The following is an 18,963-nucleotide window of genomic DNA, read 5'->3' as shown; positions in this document are numbered from 1 at the left end:
TGCATCTTTTTCTAGCTACACCTACAGGTTCTCCACTTTCGGAACTCAACATAATATTTAAATATCACTAGCCTTCACAAACCTGCCCTCTAACAAACTTATGCCGCATTTAAAAACTGCGTCTACTAAATTCAACACAGAAAGTGTATGACATGCAACGAGAATCGCCTGAATCAGACGCATTGGCAGCCCGACCAAAATCGAGTGCAATGTGAAAATAAATAATAACGATAACACTTAGTGGGAGTTTGTAAGTAGTAAGGGATAGTAAGATGTTTGAATTACTTCGAAATTTGTCGGATTTTAAGGGATATTATTATAAAAAATTGAAGGATCTCGGCATCGCAACTGGACTTGTGGACTGGTTCATTGCTGAAATCAGGCAACCGAGAAATATTATTTATTCAAGCGAAACGAATGTGCAAAACAAATTAAAAGGGAAGGAATTGTAATTTTTATTTCGTATTTTTCGAAATGTTAAATAATTTATTTGAGTTACAAATCACATTATACGATTAAATAATATTAATTTTCGTTATTTTTAGTCTAACCTTTTTGTTTAGTAATAAAAAAGTTGTTTTTTTCCACTGAATTGAAACTCGCAATTTAGTCGCATTGTTGTAATTGCGAATAAACATTTTAGTCAAAAACACATTGTTAGTATATGTTGTCACCCGTTTTTGATTATCCAACAAAACTTCGTTAATGCAAAGTATAATCTTTTTTCAAAGTATAAATCCAATTTATTACTAACAAAGCCATGGCCATTAAAGCATTATATATAGTAAAAATGCACACATCAATATGGCATAAGATCAAATTATTTTATTTTTTACTGACCCAGCTTTTTTAATGGAGTCGAAAAAAAAAATTAGTATATTTTTTGCTGTTATTTGCAATAAAACATATACTAAAACAACAATGATTAAATTTATTTACACAATTTTTAAGAATCATTTCAGTGCAAGACTGCCAGTGAATTTCATTATCATTAACAGTTTTCCGAATCAAATCAAGTTCTGAATAGAAAAATTTTTAGTAATGATTTAAAAGAAACTTCATTGCCAAACAACATCATATATTGCGGTGATTCTCTTCTGCATGGTTCATTCCTTCATTTAAAGTTTTTGTAAATTGTCCACTCATGTTCTCAGATTATTTTATATATTTTAAGCCATTGACGATTCCAATAAGATTGTAAAAAAATTAAGAATTCTGTGACGATTGGTTCATAAGATATAATGTTTTGGAGTCTTTTTTTTGCTTCAACTTGATTGCCTTTATCTCTGTGGAGACTTTATGTACTAAAAAAAACTGTACTAAAATGGTATTCCCCGATTTATGGGGATGCTGATTTTAAAAATGATGCTTTAAAGTTTTAAACACTATATGAAGACTACTTCTATATGTAATTTGCATTTGAAGTTTTCTGACTCCACAAAAGAGTTTTCGGACGCCACCTGGATTTATTTTTATGGTTGCGAAAGAATCTTAAACAGCTTAGTGTTTTTAATTTGTGGTTCTTAATATTTTGTATTTAGTATTGGAAGTTAAATTTCAAATTTGTGGGTTGCAAACTTTCATAATATATTTAGCTTTTATAGTGGATTTGTTGGTTCCGCATGCTACTTTTAATATTCATTCTGCTTTTTTAATGTATGTGTATATTAAAATTTCGGGTTTATGATTTTTCTATTCGCAAGTTTTCGAGATACTAATTTTTAGTTTTGCAGATGTTCGCCCTTTTATATTTATACTTGCAACTTTTTACGAATGATTTTTGTTACGGGCACCATCATGGTCTAACAATATTGCCAACTTTAACAACACAACTGTCCGAAAAATTCGCGCTTCGCATGAATCTTTATGTTTTAATATGTTTGCAGACACATTTTAGCTTAGTCAAGTTATGAATACCATTGCATGTTTTTGTCTTAAAAATACACATATTTACTTTATTGAAAACATTACGACCTTTTTTAATTTTAGATAATCAATAAAATTATGCCGCTTCACTTAAGTAGGCTAACGTCTGGGAACTCAAAGAATTTTTCTTCTCTGCGTTTTATGCAGTCCAATAACTGTGGAGTCAATAAACCTCACAACTACATGTTTGTCAAAACCATGTTGGTACAAAACAATATATCTGAAATGAGCAGTATGCCCTATGTGTTATATGTCTTATGTGAAAGGTTGACAAATTTCCACAAAACAAAATTTTAGTGATTATTAACAAATGCCGAATTGCTATTGATATATTGCTAATTTTATATCGTAGAGTGGCCAAGGCAAAGGGTAAATAAAATTAAGGGAGGGGCAGATGGACAAAAATTTAGGAACCTATTTTTTGATTAGAATGTTTAGGATAATTCCCCTTATTTTAAAAAATATAATAACTGGATAAACAATGTTCTATTTGTTGTAAACAGGGCTGGGGATCCACCGTAAAATAGCATTGGCTCCGGAGCTATCAGGGACTTCCAATGGCTCTAGCTCCGGAGTAGTCAAACTCATACCCAATGACTCCGGCTCGAGGTCTGGAGTCACCAGTCACTTATCTAATGGATTCTGATCCATACTCTATAGGCATACATTTTTTTATGTTTTGTAGCATTTCCCGCAATGATATCCATCAGTTCTGTAGTTTGCTTTGTATCAGTTTAAAATTCTGTTAAAAAAAGAAGCAGCACACCGAAAGCCATCGCAGACTTACTGAGTCTGTTGATCTATGATGCAAGCCGGGCAGACTAGAAAAACAACTAGCCTGCAGTGAGGTTCAAACTCACAACATACGGTCAAGCTGGGACCGTCGCTCTACCAACTGTGCTATGCAGGCCCAGAAGGGAAAGAGTCGAGAAACAACCATACGGCTAATGCTTGCTCAGTTTGTTAGTACAAGCAACCTCATTGAAGGGGATCCACAGTACCATATCATTTATTCAATGAAACATTCACACATATCATTGAATAAAAAGAAGCAGTTTACATTAAATTGAATGAAAAGTCATACTCTTGAACAGGGCTAGGGAACAACCGTAAAATAACATTGGCTCCGGCTCCACAAAAAATTGCTCCGGATCTGGCTCCCCAGCCATGGTAGTAAAACCATAAAAATTAAAGTCTTTGAAATAACACATGGATTGTTTAATTGGACAACTAAGTCTAAATTGGTTTATTTTAATAGAAATTTAAATCTGCTTAATTGCATAAAGTATTATGCTATCTAGATACCAAAGGCTAATTATATTGCACCTTCCATTTTATCACAATGTGGGAAGTAATATTCTTTGACCAAACATTTAACATAGCTACCTATCCTATCGCAAGGATATATTTAATTTGTATTTAGCTCATGGAAACTGCATAGATTTATGAAGTTTATTAATATTGCTGGGCACAACGTCTTGAGTTCCCAGACGTTAGTAATTCAGGATAGTTTGAAACACTATGGGTTAACTAAGACTCTGCTACAGAGATTATTGATAACCAGGGCATCTAAAACCACTCTGCACACCATTACCTAGTAAGTAACTTAAGCTGCAATGAACCACTGAGAGACTATTGTGGCAGCTGTTACACATAAGTGGGCGCATCAGCTTTGATTACTGTTAAACATACACCACTTTCATCCGCAATGCAATTTTTTTCATCCGCACAAGTGCGTACCATCCCACAGATTGAAAAGCACTGCCATAGGATAAATAACCATTAAAAATATTTACCATGCAGACCCCTTTAGTGTCATTAAAAAAACGTATTTATTGGTAGATTTATCACCGCCAAATCGCACTAGGTAATGCAGCAAACTATCAAATCTGCCACACAAATGCCTTTTTTGAAGCCATAAAACAAAATAGGTTTTACCTTGGGTAAGTTTTTTATACAAAAAATGGAAGTTACAAAGTTCAAATTATAATGATCAAATTTGGGTTTTTTTAACAAAGAACATCTATATTTCATGTGGCTTAGCCAAGTTGTTAAATCATTCATTTTGAGTACAAGCATTGCCCTGAGTCACATATCACGTAACTATGAAATGCTGTACTTTAACTATTTCTTTTTTTGCAGTACAATACTGGAAATGGAGCATGCTGACATTGAATTTCTTGCTGAGAAACAACCTGTAAAAATTGTGCCTAACTTTTCACTGGAAAAAATATATTTTATTTCTGGTGACTTTGGACCATTTCAACCCGGACTTCCATTAGAGGTTCCTTTATGGTTAGCAATTAGCCTTAAACAACAACAAAAATGTAGGATTCATCCACCAGAGTGGCTGAACACAGAAGACCTGGAAGCGAAAAAAGAAGAGGAAAACACCAGTGACATCTTCACTGAACTTCCTAGTCCACATTTTCGAGAGGTTGCAAATCTGTTGCTCACTCATGCAACTGATAATGTGCAAAATGCAGATGAAATAAGAACACTTGTCAAAGATATTTGGGATATTCGCGCTGCTAAGTTAAGAAGCAATGTTGACAAATTTGTTAAACTGCAAGCTGGCCATGCAAGGCTAGACAATCTCACACAAATGGAAATCAATACTATCCGACCATTTTTAACTGGTTCGCTTGACCATTTACATAAATTAAGAATGTCTCAAACCATTGCAGAGCGAAACATACCATCACAGTAATTTGTGTAGATTTTTTTATTCAGAAAGTATTACCTCATGAAACAATACTATATGTATTTTATAAAATATACTTATAAAAAGTAGAATGTGATGTTTAGATTGGGATTTTGATATTAAAGCTACAGAAATGATGCTTCTAATTCTATATATATTTTTTTATACAAACTGTATTTTCTCCAGGTACCACTACAATTTATTTCTGCTTTTCTAATGAAACCACCTAAACTTTATTTTAATGAACTGTAGAAAAACAATAATTTCAGTGATTTTTCTTTATTGATATGACTTAATGTTTGGGTAAATCATGGGTCATATCTTTGCTAAAAATTGGAGATATTTACCTTACTGTGTACTTTGAATGTGAAAAAATTACATAGTTACAATTTCATCTGAAAAAATCGGTTTTCAATATTTAGCTAAAGTCTTGGCTTTTGATATGCAAAAGTGGCTGTTGCAAAAATATCAAGTGTCATTTTGAGCAGAAGCAACACAAAAATATATTCAATTAGATAGATGTTAAAAGCCAATTGCAATTGTAGATATTAGTTTTTAACATGGTTGAAAATGTTTATGTTGACAAGCGGACCATTTCAAAAACATTATTTCTTAACAGCAATTAATCAGTTCCATCACGACCTTGATATCAATAAAACGAAAACATGTTCACCAGGTTAAGGAGGCTTTTAAAACATATTGCGCAACATGTCTGGGCAATTACCCTAACAAACAGTTTTATAGAACGCAGGAGTATTTTTTAAGTTAATACACAGAGAGAAAATAAAGACAGAACTAAATAATGCAACAGGAAAGATGTGTCACAAGTGCACAAACAAATTTAACTAGTTGTCACAGGGTAAGTTATCTTTCCAACTTCTTTCAACCATTCTGGCGACTTTACGCTCGTATTCTCTTCTGTTCTCTGTGTATAATTGTGCAGCCTGATTGTTTGCAGGGCTATTCGGGTTTGGTTCATCCAGTAATGACTGTAAAAATATAAAATCAAAGGTATTTGGGTACCTAATTTTTAGTAAAATTAAGTTGGTTCTTGGCAGTGCCAAGTTCATCACATAACAAATACATACCATGAAAGTATAAATATATTGGGTTGGCATCTAAGTAAAAAAAATCGGCTTCTCAGTTTTTTTTACAAAGATATATTAGTGTTGGCCTAGCCCTAGTTCAATGAACTTCTTTTAAGGCTCAATATCCGACAGTAGTAGTTTTCTTGAACGTTTTATGTCGAAACCAGAAACTAGGTTGGGCAATCGCGAAAGACAGATATTATTTACTGAGAATATAGGACAATATTCAGCTTTTACCATATATCAGTAAATTCAGGCCGATATTCTCGCTGATATTTTACAATGAAAAATCTCTTATAATAAATTGGAAAGCCTGCCGGCCACACATAATCGCCGCTCAGTTGTGCTGCGCTAAAAGAGGCAGAACAGAGCAACGTCGCCCATACTGCTTCCTCCTAAGCGAGACGCCGGGCGAGAGGGTAATATAGAAAGAAAGTCATGTGCTCCCAGACAGAAAACGAGTTGTCTCTTTCAATTAGAGAAATTCGCGCATCTCAAGCGAACGCCGTCGCAAACCGGTCATGAGTAAGCAATTTTTAAAGGTTTTTTTCTGACGTATGGCGCAGTTGGGTGCCGGAATTATTTGCTGGAGTATTACGCAAGTCTAAACAGTTGCTGTAACATGCGGCTTCAACCAACTTTTATACCACGCCGGCGATTAGATGCCGCTTTCACACAGGCCGTATTCAAGTTGATAGTTGTATTGTATAAACAACTGCGTAAAAAGAGTAATTTAAGAATTGAATATGATTTTTTAGTCACGCAAATCAGAGCGATAATAATTTACACAACGCCAGTCGATTCAATTTAGCTTTTACACAGATGGTGGAAAAACATCAAGTTAACCCTTTTCAGACACAATCAGTGGCAAACAGTCAAGGGAAGACCAGCGCCTTTGCTGTTTTATGATAGGCTAACCGTAAACGCAAAAAAACACACCACATGTTGTGAAATTTTTATTACCGAACGTGTGCAACATTCGAAGTAAAGACTTAAGTTTAAAACTTCTAGCAGTATTTTTAATCGCGCAAATTTAGGCAGAGAATTTATATTTCAAACGGGTACCGAGTTAGTCTGACATTGGACGAAGCTTAATATGGCGTTTAGTGCTAAGGTTAAGTTTTCATATTTAAACACGAAACGGATTTTTCGTACTTTGTATGCGATTTGGGACCGAGATTACGTGTTTGCTTGAATATCACACAAGGGCCGTATATTCAACAAAATTTAACATCAGGAAACCTGCACGAATTTCGTACAACGAATCTTCCCAAGATTAATTTGATAGTGATTAAGGCCATAGCCAGATAGCCTAATGGCTTTTTACAATATGTTTAACCACGCAGCATTTTAACAGTAAGCAATATTATTTTCAATGGCGATTTTTCTCAGGCTTGGCGCCTGGATTAGGTATTTACTTAAATATCAGTCTATTAAGCAAGGGTAAACAATTGCTGCTACAACCTAAAGTTTTACGTAAGAGTTTTATTCCCAATTGACAAATGTCAAGTGTTTCCGTTTTAAGTGTTGTGTGCCATAGTCATTGCATTATTTAGTCCTACCATTTCAAAAACATCACATAACGTTGGTTGCATGTTAACTCCAAAAGGAGCGCGTGCGACTTATCGCTTAACCTCTTGACGTAAAGGGTAAAGCATTTTCAAACATTTATAGGTCAATAGTCTGCGTGACACTAAAAATCAAGTCCAAGTACATTTTCCTTGGGAAAACTAAGCATTTAATTTGTCAAAGATTGAACTTTTATGTTTAATGGCTTTTGGCAGTTTGTTTAACCACGTAAACGATAGTCTAAGTTCGCAAATATTTCCATTACTGCAGCGTTTTCTTTAACATTCTTTCATTAGGCATCAAGAAACTTACACAGACAACGTACAACAACGCAACATTTGGAATGATTTTGCGAAGTATTGCGTTTATTGTAGCGGTTTGAACACTAAGAAAATTAACTTTTTAAACCAGATTTTATTTCGTTGGGACAGTATGGAACCTACCGGGATTGCGTATTTGCAAAAGGCTGCATATCATGAACCTGGGCAACGCAAGGTATTTCGTCTCGACTCTATCTCTTATAATGAATTAGAATGTTTGTCGGCCGCTCAGTCGCTGACTTGCGATCTTAAAGAGACAGACAGAGCTGCGTCGCTCATACTGCTTCCTCTTTAGCGAGACGCCAGGTGAGAGGTTAATATGGTAAGAAACTCGTATGCTCCCAGACAGAAAAAACCTGTCTCTTTCTATGGGAGAAAGTCGTACATATCAAGCGAGCGCCGTCGCAAACCGGTCACGGATTTTGGGTTTTTTCTTACGTAGGACGCAGTTTGGTGCCGGGATTATTTGCTTGAGTATCATGTAAGTCTAAACCATTGCTGTCAATTTTTTTAAACCATCGACTGTAACATGCTGCTTCAGCCAACTTTTATACTGGTATGCCGTTTTCACACAGGCCGTATCCTTAAAAGTTGATAGTCTTATTGTAGCACACAACATTCTCCTTGGTTACATACAGCTGCATATTATTGTAGGTAAATACACCTGGACAACGCTAGGTATTTCTTCTAGTTATATATACAGCATTTGTTTAATAACAAACAAAATTCCTATATTTTAACCTTTCTTAGCTATTTGCTTTCTTTTTTGTGGCTGACTGACTTAACAAAGTGTTTTGATTTACATCATGCAAAGTTGGGTATCAGTCCGCAAAACTTAATAAAATTGATATTTGATCAGCCACAAAAAGTGATATTGGTTGATCTCTAATTTGGATGGCTATAACCAAAATCAGTAATAAAGGATTGTAGCACAACCAAGACAAAACATATTGCTTTCGGTGAGGTTTAAACTATCGTTCTACCCACTGAGTTAATGGCTATAAGGGGCACGTAAAATTTTTTTCATTAAAGTATATATGAAAATAAAAAATAAAAAATTTAATAAATAATTAGCAAAAATTGGTTTTACTAGCACACCTGTATTGATGTGAGGATTGATGACACATCATAGGTAGGGCTCCACCGGTTTTGAAGTATGTCCAAACAAATACCGCCATCGGCATACACTGTAAAAAGTGCACATAGCATTAAATTTCGTTAATATGCGATAAACAGAATATGGTGCAAAGGTTCCCTTTCATTGCTACCAATTTTCCTTGAGGCTCCTTAGTTAAGGTGTTTTGGGGGACTCTCCATCGGTTTCCCAAATTTGGACTTGCAACTTTTTGGTATTTAAATGAAATACTTGCGGTCTCTTAAAACTACTTAGCAGTCACCCAAATCAAACCTTAAAAAAAAACCTGTCTGTGCCAGATGAAAAATTGAAGTTTTATTGGATACATCTGTTTTTATTAATTCCGAATATTTTGCTTGGTTTGCTGGCTGGTGCCCGACCTTGGTAGCAAGAGAGAGACTGAGCAATGTGCGTTAGATTATAGCATGCTGAGTATAGCATGCTATAGTTACTCAATATCAATAGTAAAAAACATTTACACTTTAAAATTGCACAATATTCTATTGTGCTGGAGGCCTATTATGATTCACTGCTCAAGCAATCTAACTCTGGGATGGTACAACATAATAGAAAATATTGTTTTCTGCAAAAGCCAGTTAAGGGTTCAGCCCAGTGGCGTATCCAGGGGCGTTTGGGGGTTCGGACCCCCACCCCTCTTTTTGTAAATGACATTATCATTTTATGTACGTTTTTGTCAGGGTTTTACACACCGTTCTAATCGGCAATGTTTTTAATGTAATTAGGTCACGCATCTTAAGCTAATGCGAAATTAAAATCAAACGCAAAACGCCGTTTTTCTTGTTCGGTCAACCGTACATGCTAGATAGTTTTTTCTCTTTCGCCTTTGGTTATTTGTTCGGGTTGGATGATTAGCAAGTGTGTGTTCGACAATCAGCAAAAATAAATCAAGCGGTCTCCGCCTTTTTCTCGCTAAAAACGTCGAGTTGGGCAGGGCTGATGTTTCTCGCTGTTTGCTGTCCGCGTTAATATCAATTGTCAGTGTGAGACAGGGGTGGGCGGCTTGCGGGCCGGATCCGCCCACCGCCTCTTTGACAAACTATACAAGAGTCCATTTCAAACACTTTTTGGCCATTTAACTACGAAAGTCCAAATTGATCTTCCTATGTCCGGTTTGTTTACGCTTTGACGCTGTCTTTGGAAATAGATCACCGCTTCTTTACCGTTACGCCATGGAAGACATACAACGTCATTTTTGTCTCGTCAGACGGACAAAACGTTAACGTCAGACGGGATGAAACAGGGAATTCCCTAAGTTAAAAATTCGAAACCCCCCCTTTTTGGATTTCTGGATACGCCCCTGGTTCAGCCCAAACCAAACTGGGCATCAGGGAATGTACATGGATAAGTTTAGTATCGTACAACAAACCTACCAAAAGAATTATTATCGGTGATTTAGCCAAAAGGCTTCCTACAGTGTTTTTAAACACACAAAATTTTGGCAGTGTTCGCATATAATTGCGTTTGTTGTAGCAGTTGTAAAAGTTTTTACAATTAGCAATTTTTATTTTCAAACAGGAATTTGCTTATGTTATACGTAGTTCAAACAGGAATTTGCTTATGTTAGAAGTAGCTTACATGGATGTTAATTGTGGGAAGGCCGAGCCAGGGGGGACCAGATGGAAGGGTCACAATTTTTCAACTAAGGGAGTTTTGCTATTTAATTTTTTTAATGATGAATTTTTTTAATTTTTTTTTTTTTTTTTTTAATGATGTCATAAATAGAAAAACCTAACCAAAAAATAAGCTAGAGGAAAACTAACTAAACATTTTTATTCATAAAGTTGGGCAGTGTTAGATTGTATGCCAGCTCAAAAACAGTAATTAAGATGCCTAATAGTCATGGGAACATCGGTGCAGCGTTGGGGTGTTCTGCAAAACATATGCGTAAACATAAAAGTACAGTATTTACTTGTAGATTTATTACTGTTTTAAAGGGGGCTGGGCACCCCAAGTTTCAGGAACATTAAAAATACCCCAAATTCGGCAGTCATGGTCCTACCAAACTGATTTCAACCTGGCACTCTGTTTAGGTGTGTTTGTATAGTTTCCTGATGTTTTAAACTACAGGTTGTCCTTTGTTTGTAAAAAATAAGAACTTGGGGTCAGTAAATCTTTATTATAGAACACTTGGGTATTAAAAATGCTTGATTAGATTACCTATAATAACAATTACATACATGGTTACAATCAGTATTTCATAAACCTGATTATGGTCAGCTACATAGCTTACCATTTGGATGAAACATCTGTGACTCAAATTTTACAGATGGTGGCTTGTTTGGATATTCTTCTGTGAATTCTATCCTTAATTTAAAAGTACCATCTTCAAAAGGTGTATCTATAGGTCCAAATATGAGTGCATTCCAAACCATTATATTTTGGTCAGTTGGTGCACCAGTGATCCCTGCTGTAGGTTGTTCTTGAATTCTATTAAAACACAGGGTAATTTTCAATTGAACTTAAATTGATATAAGGTTTTATAATTATAGTTTTTATATTGTCAGTTATTATAAATATAGATTATTTTTTAAACAGTAAGAAATTTGACTATACAAGTCTGCCTCAGATCAGCCCTACTTTCTAGGCATTTTAATTTAATAACTCAGTGGTTCTCTAACTTTTTTTTCTTCCGTTGCCTTTGGTAAAAGTTTGTTGGACTTGAGACGCACCCAGCATTAAAAAGTTTTTTACTTTTTAAGATAAAGTTTACTACTTTGAAAATTTTTTTGAAGTCTGGAAACAATCGCCGGTGTTCTTTTAAGACTTGCAGGAGGCTATGTGCTGCTGTGCATCATCAGTGGTGTTAGTGATGAGTAATCAGTGTTGACCATTATCTTAGCAGAATCATTAACAACGGACAGTATTTACAAAGTTTTCTACAACTTGCTAGTCTCTGCAGCCAGCCACAAACTGGAAGCTAAAAAACCTTAACAGCCACATTTGGCGCCTATGATCATGCCATACAATTTGAGAACCTGTAACTATCTTACAAAAATAATTAATTTCAATAGGTATTTTATAAAACTTGATACAAGATGATATCACAAAAATAAAATAATTTGTTAGCCAAAATACTCAATTTGTATTAAAAAAACTTAGTACTTACTTTTTAAAATCGCGCATAAGTCTTCGTCTGGCAGGCGTTGACATCTTTACAAGTATGTATATATAAATGTACAAATATGTTTAAACTTTTTGTAATCTTTTATATTTTCCACATACATACACTAATCAGCAAAATACAAATCTAAAATACAATACAAACTTGTAAAAGAATTTTGCTTCAAACAAATAATCTTGGTGATTTATGCCATATGATAATAGTAACAGAAAACACTCATGTCGAAGAATTTTTTTTAAACATGTATATTTAAACAACTCGTAACGATGAGCTGGTTTATATGCCAGAGCTCATGTCACAAATTTAAAAATGATTCAGTACAAAAACACTAGTTTAACATTTAACGGACTGGTCAGATCCCTACAACAAAAACATTCAACTAGAAGGTTTATATAATAATGTGTGAAGAATAAGCAAATTCATATAAATAAAAAGGCCACTCTTTTACTTCTGCACATAGAAATTCATGCAAAAAAACAAAAAAAATAATACTGCATACCATAACGCACATTATTTGGGTTAGGGTGCGGGTCGGTGTTTGGGTGGGCCAACTGTTATTATATTTATTATAATAACACTTGACCCACCCTCACTTAAACGCCAACCCGCACCCTAATCCAAATAATGTTCATTGTGGTATGCGGTATTTGTAGAACGTTTTTTACATACCTTTCTATGTGCATAAGTGAAAGAGCGCCATAAAAAACAGCTCCTCTGGTTATTGTAATTATTTACCAACGTTTTAGCAACATATGCAAGTCGCCTTGGTCATGGTGAATGACACCGAACGCTCATACACGAAATGGAAAACACACAAAGTCATGTCTCACTCAACTGTAAACTAATTCAAAGAAGCATGCTGTATATGTTTCAGGACAGTGCCAGGTACTTAACTTTAGACTCCACTATGTACACTAATCGACACTTAGACATTAAAAATAAGTTTTACAAGACATTATATTTAGTTTCTTTTCCAAAACATTATAATCCAAAATATTGCTAAAGCCATCGGAAATTAGTTTGAAAACTGAAGTTTGATACATGAATAGACATTGAGTTTTCAAATAACTGTCCATGGCTTTAGCAATGTGTTATACTGTATTGATGTTTTGCAGATGGACAAAAGTGTGAATTTCAAGGTTTGGTAGCAGGTTAAAAAAAATGCAAAACTAAGAAAATATATTACGCCTACAAATCCTTGACCAAACCAAACCCAAATAGCCATACTTCAACCTCAGTAATGTGGATTTAACAAGTATGTTATGATTAGGGATGTTCAAAGTAGAATCCCAAGGTATTCTAGAATAATAGGTTTCGAATCTAGAATAACGAATCCAGAATAGCGAATCCTAGTATATTTTTATTAAATTATCTAACCTTGGTTTTGTTTGGGGAAGGGATTAATCTTAATCTACCCCACAGAGCCTACAATCACAGCAATAAATCGCCCAAACAATTTGCTAACATGTGTACATTATAATAAAATAATCTCAAATATGTTTAACATTCTTAACAACTGTCATTTGAAGCAGTTCTGTAAACTGTATTATATCAACTGTCCAGGTTGTTGCCAAAACTTATATTTTTGTCAATAGTGAGTACAATGAAAAACTGCACACAGAAGTCTTAAGCAATTCGGTCCTGTTTTTTAAAGCATTGTTGGGTTTTAGTGCTTCATTTTTGACTAACATGATCTGTTATGCAGTCAAATAATGTACTGCAAAGAATACGAAGTTACTATTGACATAACGAATTCTTGACAATTACGCTGTGCATAACTGCATAACCTCGCTGAATATTGGCCTAAAGTAACCCTATAGCGCATTTTGTAGACGGTCAGCACGTTTTACAACGTAATATTACTTTTGCAACTTAACGCATTTAGGGCAATTGCGAACTCCACACCAGACATTACACGTTAGTCGCTCGCCTGATAATGTTTGATTGACACTTAATTATTAGACGAACGTTATCGCGAGACGCGGTAATTGGTCACCCGAAAAAACGCTGACATGCACTACCAGGTTACATTTAAAGCAAGCACTATAAATTGGTCGCCGCAGCGACAGGCCAACTTACCACACGCGTTTGTACAATTAGGCGCAACAATCGGCGGTAAAACATTAAATTATATCGGTTCCAATTACCCGAAATAAACGGCAGAATTGGATTCGAATCCCATCTGGATTCGAATCCAAGGATTCGATATTCTACTTTGAGCATCCCTAGTTATGATATGCATTTGGAACATTGAAAAATATGAAAATCAGCAAAATAAAAATATTTTAAAATAATTGATGTTTCCAAGATACAGCGAAGATCATACAGTTCATCGAGTCAAGCTGTCTCCTAGTTTAGATTTAGTTCATGAAAAAATTCTACTGTAAATTGAAAAATATATATATATATATATATATATACGATACATTACAAATAACAAAACGAGCTGTCAAAATTGAAACTGCAAGGAAGAAAAATATCTGGAAGATATAAAAATAATACATGATCATGAATAAAAAATGTATTTATTTGACCAACCCTTACCAAAACGCTAACTCTAACCCAAATCATGTGCGTTGTGGTATGCGGTATTTTTTTGTTTTTTTTTGGTTAATTTCTGCGAACATAACTAAAAAAATGCCAATTTGTCGTTTATGTTATTATTATGCACAATAAATATATCAAGGTTCTATTGTATGGGTCAAATATTTATGGGCCAATCAAATAAAAAATTGAGTGGTTTACCTAAAACAGTGACAACGATTCCTGATCTTGACTGTTAGTTAATAATTTACCTATAGAACAATAATTTTTTTAACTTAGGTGGTATGTATTATTACACCAACAAGTTGCAAACTCAATCTTTAACCGTGGGTGTATTTTTAATTTACAGCTTGACAACTCTAAGACTAAAACATTACCCACTGAGAAAAATTAAAACAAGTTGTTGTGTGTTGACCGAATGAACGGCAACAGAAAATCGTATCCAAATTCCAAACGACCCAACCAAAAACTGACAACTGTATATTAGAGCTGCTTATGACAGCAATCCACAATGCTTATAGTTACAATGATAATAAATAATTAGGCGCTGGTCACTAAACTGAGACGTAAACCGAGCTACAAAGCTTTAACAACAATGGCATATCTACAACGACCCGATGACTTCAGTCGTAGGCTGTCGCTGACGCTGACAAGAAGTTCGATAAACAAAAGGAACGTATGACGTAACGCTCACGTGACCTCGACTGGACATATCGAGATTAGCACCTACTCACAGTGGATTTTACAACTAGATTTAGGTTTATTTCTTTACAAGGCAGAAAATCTTGGTTTTCAAAAAATAAATAATTTACCATAGCTTTGCATCTAGTATAAGTTGATCATTAGATTTTAAAGGACCTGTGAAAAACAAGTGTTAACACTGTTTGTTTTATAATGCAGCCAGGCACATTGCTGTTATATTTTAGAAGGCAGAGCAATGTATGGTTGTCAATTCAAAAATAAATCGACTAGTTTACATAGTACATATATATCATTATTTTAAATATGCGTGGTAATGAATAAAAAAAATTAACAATGGCCAACAAGAGGCACTGTGAATACAAACATTAGTTGTGTGATGAATACGAGGCCCGGTACTTGAAAATTATTCCGATTCCGATATTTTAGACAAATCATATCGCGAACTGATACCAAGTGACGTAATTATTATTTTCAAACAAGCTAAAAAGATAAATTGAAATGTTAAAACATTTTTTTCCAGGTCATAAGGTCAAAATTTGCTTTCGCGTAAAGAAGTTTCATGTAGCACTTCCATGTAAAGTTTGTTTGGTAATTTAAAAAAAAATACCTACTCAAGGTATATACCACCACTCTGAATTGGGTATCGCTCAGATCCGAAAGCCTTTAAGGATAGCGTATATGCCTATGGAAAACTTCCCGCCGGTGAAACGGCCTGGCAAAACCGAAACTCAAGTTGTTTTTCAGTTCGTATTCAGGGCCGGATTAACATAGTGGCAGATGTAGCAGCTGCTACGGGCCCCGCGCTTCATACGGCCTCGCGCTTGATAAGCAAAACATTTTTTTTTAAAAACGTCTAGCATAGTTGTTAAGTAATATTTGGCTTGCAAACTGGAATGGCATAGGAGAATATTATAGTTGAAAGATTAAATTACTAGTCCCAACGTCTTGTTCCTTCCTATTTATTGTAAACTTTAGAAAGCAGTAATTTCCGCCTTTTTTTCATTTATTTATGTAAACATGTGTAATTTTGATATAGGCCTAAAGCATAACACGGCATATAGAAAGCATTGCTTTTTCTCCAAGCAATTCTTAGGGGGGAGCGAGCTCTAGCCTACTCCAATATTAATCTTTTTATAATGATTTTATTAGTACCATGTTGCGAAGTTGTTAATTCTGCTTTCATGCTGTGTTATGCTTTATATCAAAATTACTGAAATAAAAGTTATTTTTTTCGCATCACAAATTGGGGGAAACTCAAACCTTTTTCGCCAATATGTAATATTATTTGCAATACAGCCTTTGCATTGTGTGTCACTACACCTTTTAAAATGGCTGACCGTGTCGGCTTTTCTAGGGCAAAAAAACAAAAAAAACAAAAAAAACAAGCGTGGAATGCTGACTTTCTTTCAACGAAATAAACACTGTTTTTCAATTATTATTACAACCAACCCTAAAAATTACAGAAGAACAAATGAAAGTGATCAAAAAGTTTGTCGTTCGTGTTTATTCCAAAAGTAGCAACGTAACTGGAGTTGATGAATTAATAAAAGAAATGCTGTTAACAAAGGGGTCGTCCGTAGATAGACTACCACCAACAGCAGCAGCTTTACTTAACCACGTCAAAAGGGATTATCAAGCTGGTTACGTTTGGGGCAGTCCTTAACTCCTCAGAAAATTTTACCAGACGCTAATCAAAGGGGTTGATGTTGAAAAAGCAATCAGTTGGTCCTTTTTGGACTGAATTGCCTCCAACACATGAAACAAAACACGTGATCATTTGTGGCTGCATCAAGGGATGCTCAATGAATTGCTCGTGTAGAAAGGCAAAATTAAGTTGGTCACCTTTGTGCAAATGTAAAATGTCTTGTTTAACCCGAAAACCAGTGTAATAATTACACATTTTTTTTATTAACTAAAATGTTGTTTTTTTTTGATAAATAATATATCGTTTTTAGCGCAATTTTTTGTTTTTCTATTTTCCTAATTTTATTTACTGACTTTAACATAAATGTATAGTTTTTCTTTTAGCAATATACATATATCGTCACAACCGGCATGCTGTTGATTTATCGCTAATTAATATTTTATTTACACAGTTTTTCATCTTTTGATTATTAAATTATACGAAATTGACAGACCTTGATGTGTCATTTATTGTTGCTTTAGTTACAGCCTACATGCGACTAACTTGGGTCATTTTTAAATATTATAGTTTGCATTTGATGAACCTATATTTCCGTCTATGTTTAAACCATAAGACGAAAATTTTAACGTCTGCTGTGAAATAATTTTGAAAATATGTGCAATAACGTTACTATGACGTCATAATTCGACTGAATATGTAAAAAGAATTCCAGAAAACAAAAACGCGAAATCAAATCTATAAAAGTGATAATAATGAGGGGGTATCTTGATTAATGAGACGACATTCCTATTCTAGCGATGACGTCATCAAAACGTAAAATAGCCCTAACTTTAAAATTATACGTCATAAAATAAAAAAAATATATTTTTAGAAATATTTTTTATTCTCGTTTGTTTGAGACCAATCGCAGCTAATTTTGCTGAAGCTAAAATTTATGGGTTTAAGGGGTCAGACGGGGGGAATTACATCGAAATGAAGTTGGGTTCGGACAAAAATCAAGATATAACGTCAAAATGAACATCTGTGCCAAAAATCTCACGTCTACCTATTTTTTGCATGCAAAAAGGTTTTTGTGACACATAGCTCCCCTGGACAATTACAAAGCAAATAATTTATAGAACCTCTAAAAATATATGTAAATCGACAACAAAAACAAGAGATAATATCAAAGAAAGAACAAGTCAAAGGAACGTTTTATTTTTAAATGCGTCGAAGGCGCAATACAATCGTATTACTTTTCCTTATCTTTCAATTTTGCTCTATTACGGTCCTCCTGAAATAAGCCACTTAACGTCGTGAACATTTTATTTCATTGCGATAGACCAGACCTGGGCAAAGTTAACCCTGTTCGCCCGCCAGGCGCCCTTTTTTCTTAAAAATTGGGCGAATTTCCACATGTTTTGTTGTATTTTTCCAGAACAGATCTATTCATGACCCCGCCAAACTCTATTTTTTTCTTTGTTGTATGTTCCATACGTTATTTGGGATATTTACACACAAAAGGCGCCCTCCGTCGAGTGTCACTTTTGCAACCGAAAGTTTGTCAAACTTAATTAACCAAACATTTGTAAATGGATTTTTAGCGCTATATACTGGCGTTTATCCCGTTGTGGGGCGCGTTGACCCAAAAACTAAGGTTAAAATACCTCAAAATGTCGTACAAAACAACTTACAGTGTTTTTTGCTTTTTGAGGCTACCGATGTGTTATTTGAGGTAGGCTACAATGGCTATATTGTAAAGACGATATAACCGGGAGAAACACACAACATGGCACTGAATACATAAGGTTGACAAAATGTAAATCCGTATGTTTCAGAGCGGCCGATATTTTGTTAAAATTTTAAAGACGGAATATTTCGACCGAAGCGCAAAAAGTATAAATATTGGGCTTAGTTTGTTAAACTTTCGTTAGAGAGACAGTAACAGTGCAGAGAACGCTGTTTGTCTGTAAAGATGCCAAAAAATCTCGTGGAATATACGATAAAGAGGAGAGATTCGAGCGATGTGCGAAAACAATTTCCCGTGTTAGTTTAAATCTCATTTGGCGGGTTATGATTATATCCGTCCCTGAAAAGTGTTTGTGATGCAACCAAACATGCAGAAACTCGTCCTTTTTTCGCTTAGCCTATATATCTTAAGAAAAATAGTCTGATCTAAACATTTGTACCAAAACAGTAAGTCCGTTTA

General features: G+C 34.7%; 2 protein-coding genes across 2 annotated transcripts; one reads left to right on the top strand and one right to left on the bottom strand.

Moving 5' to 3' along the window:
- The first annotated feature begins 431 nt into the window (after positions 1–431).
- On the top strand, positions 432–5,217 carry LOC146133234 (DNA replication complex GINS protein PSF2-like). Its single transcript, XM_083397516.1, has 2 exons — positions 432–3,869; positions 4,069–5,217. The coding sequence occupies exon 2, from the start codon at positions 4,082–4,084 to the stop codon at positions 4,634–4,636; it is 555 nt and encodes a 184-aa protein (XP_083253642.1). The 5' UTR covers positions 432–3,869; positions 4,069–4,081; the 3' UTR covers positions 4,637–5,217.
- On the bottom strand, positions 4,894–12,030 carry LOC146133233 (ubiquitin-conjugating enzyme E2 A-like). The gene is made up of 4 exons (XM_083397517.1): positions 11,870–12,030; positions 10,994–11,190; positions 8,706–8,794; positions 4,894–5,619 (listed from the first exon to the last, which is right to left on the bottom strand). The coding sequence occupies exons 1-4, from the start codon at positions 11,911–11,913 to the stop codon at positions 5,476–5,478; spliced, it is 474 nt and encodes a 157-aa protein (XP_083253643.1). The 5' UTR covers positions 11,914–12,030; the 3' UTR covers positions 4,894–5,475.
- Between the last annotated feature and the right edge of the window lie 6,933 nt (positions 12,031–18,963).

The sequence above is a fragment of the Ascidiella aspersa genome, chromosome 9 (genome assembly GCF_963924565.1).
Source record: "Ascidiella aspersa chromosome 9, kaAscAspe10.2, whole genome shotgun sequence".
Taxonomy (NCBI): Eukaryota; Metazoa; Chordata; class Ascidiacea; order Phlebobranchia; family Ascidiidae; genus Ascidiella; species Ascidiella aspersa.
This window is presented reverse-complemented; position numbering and strand designations above follow the sequence as displayed.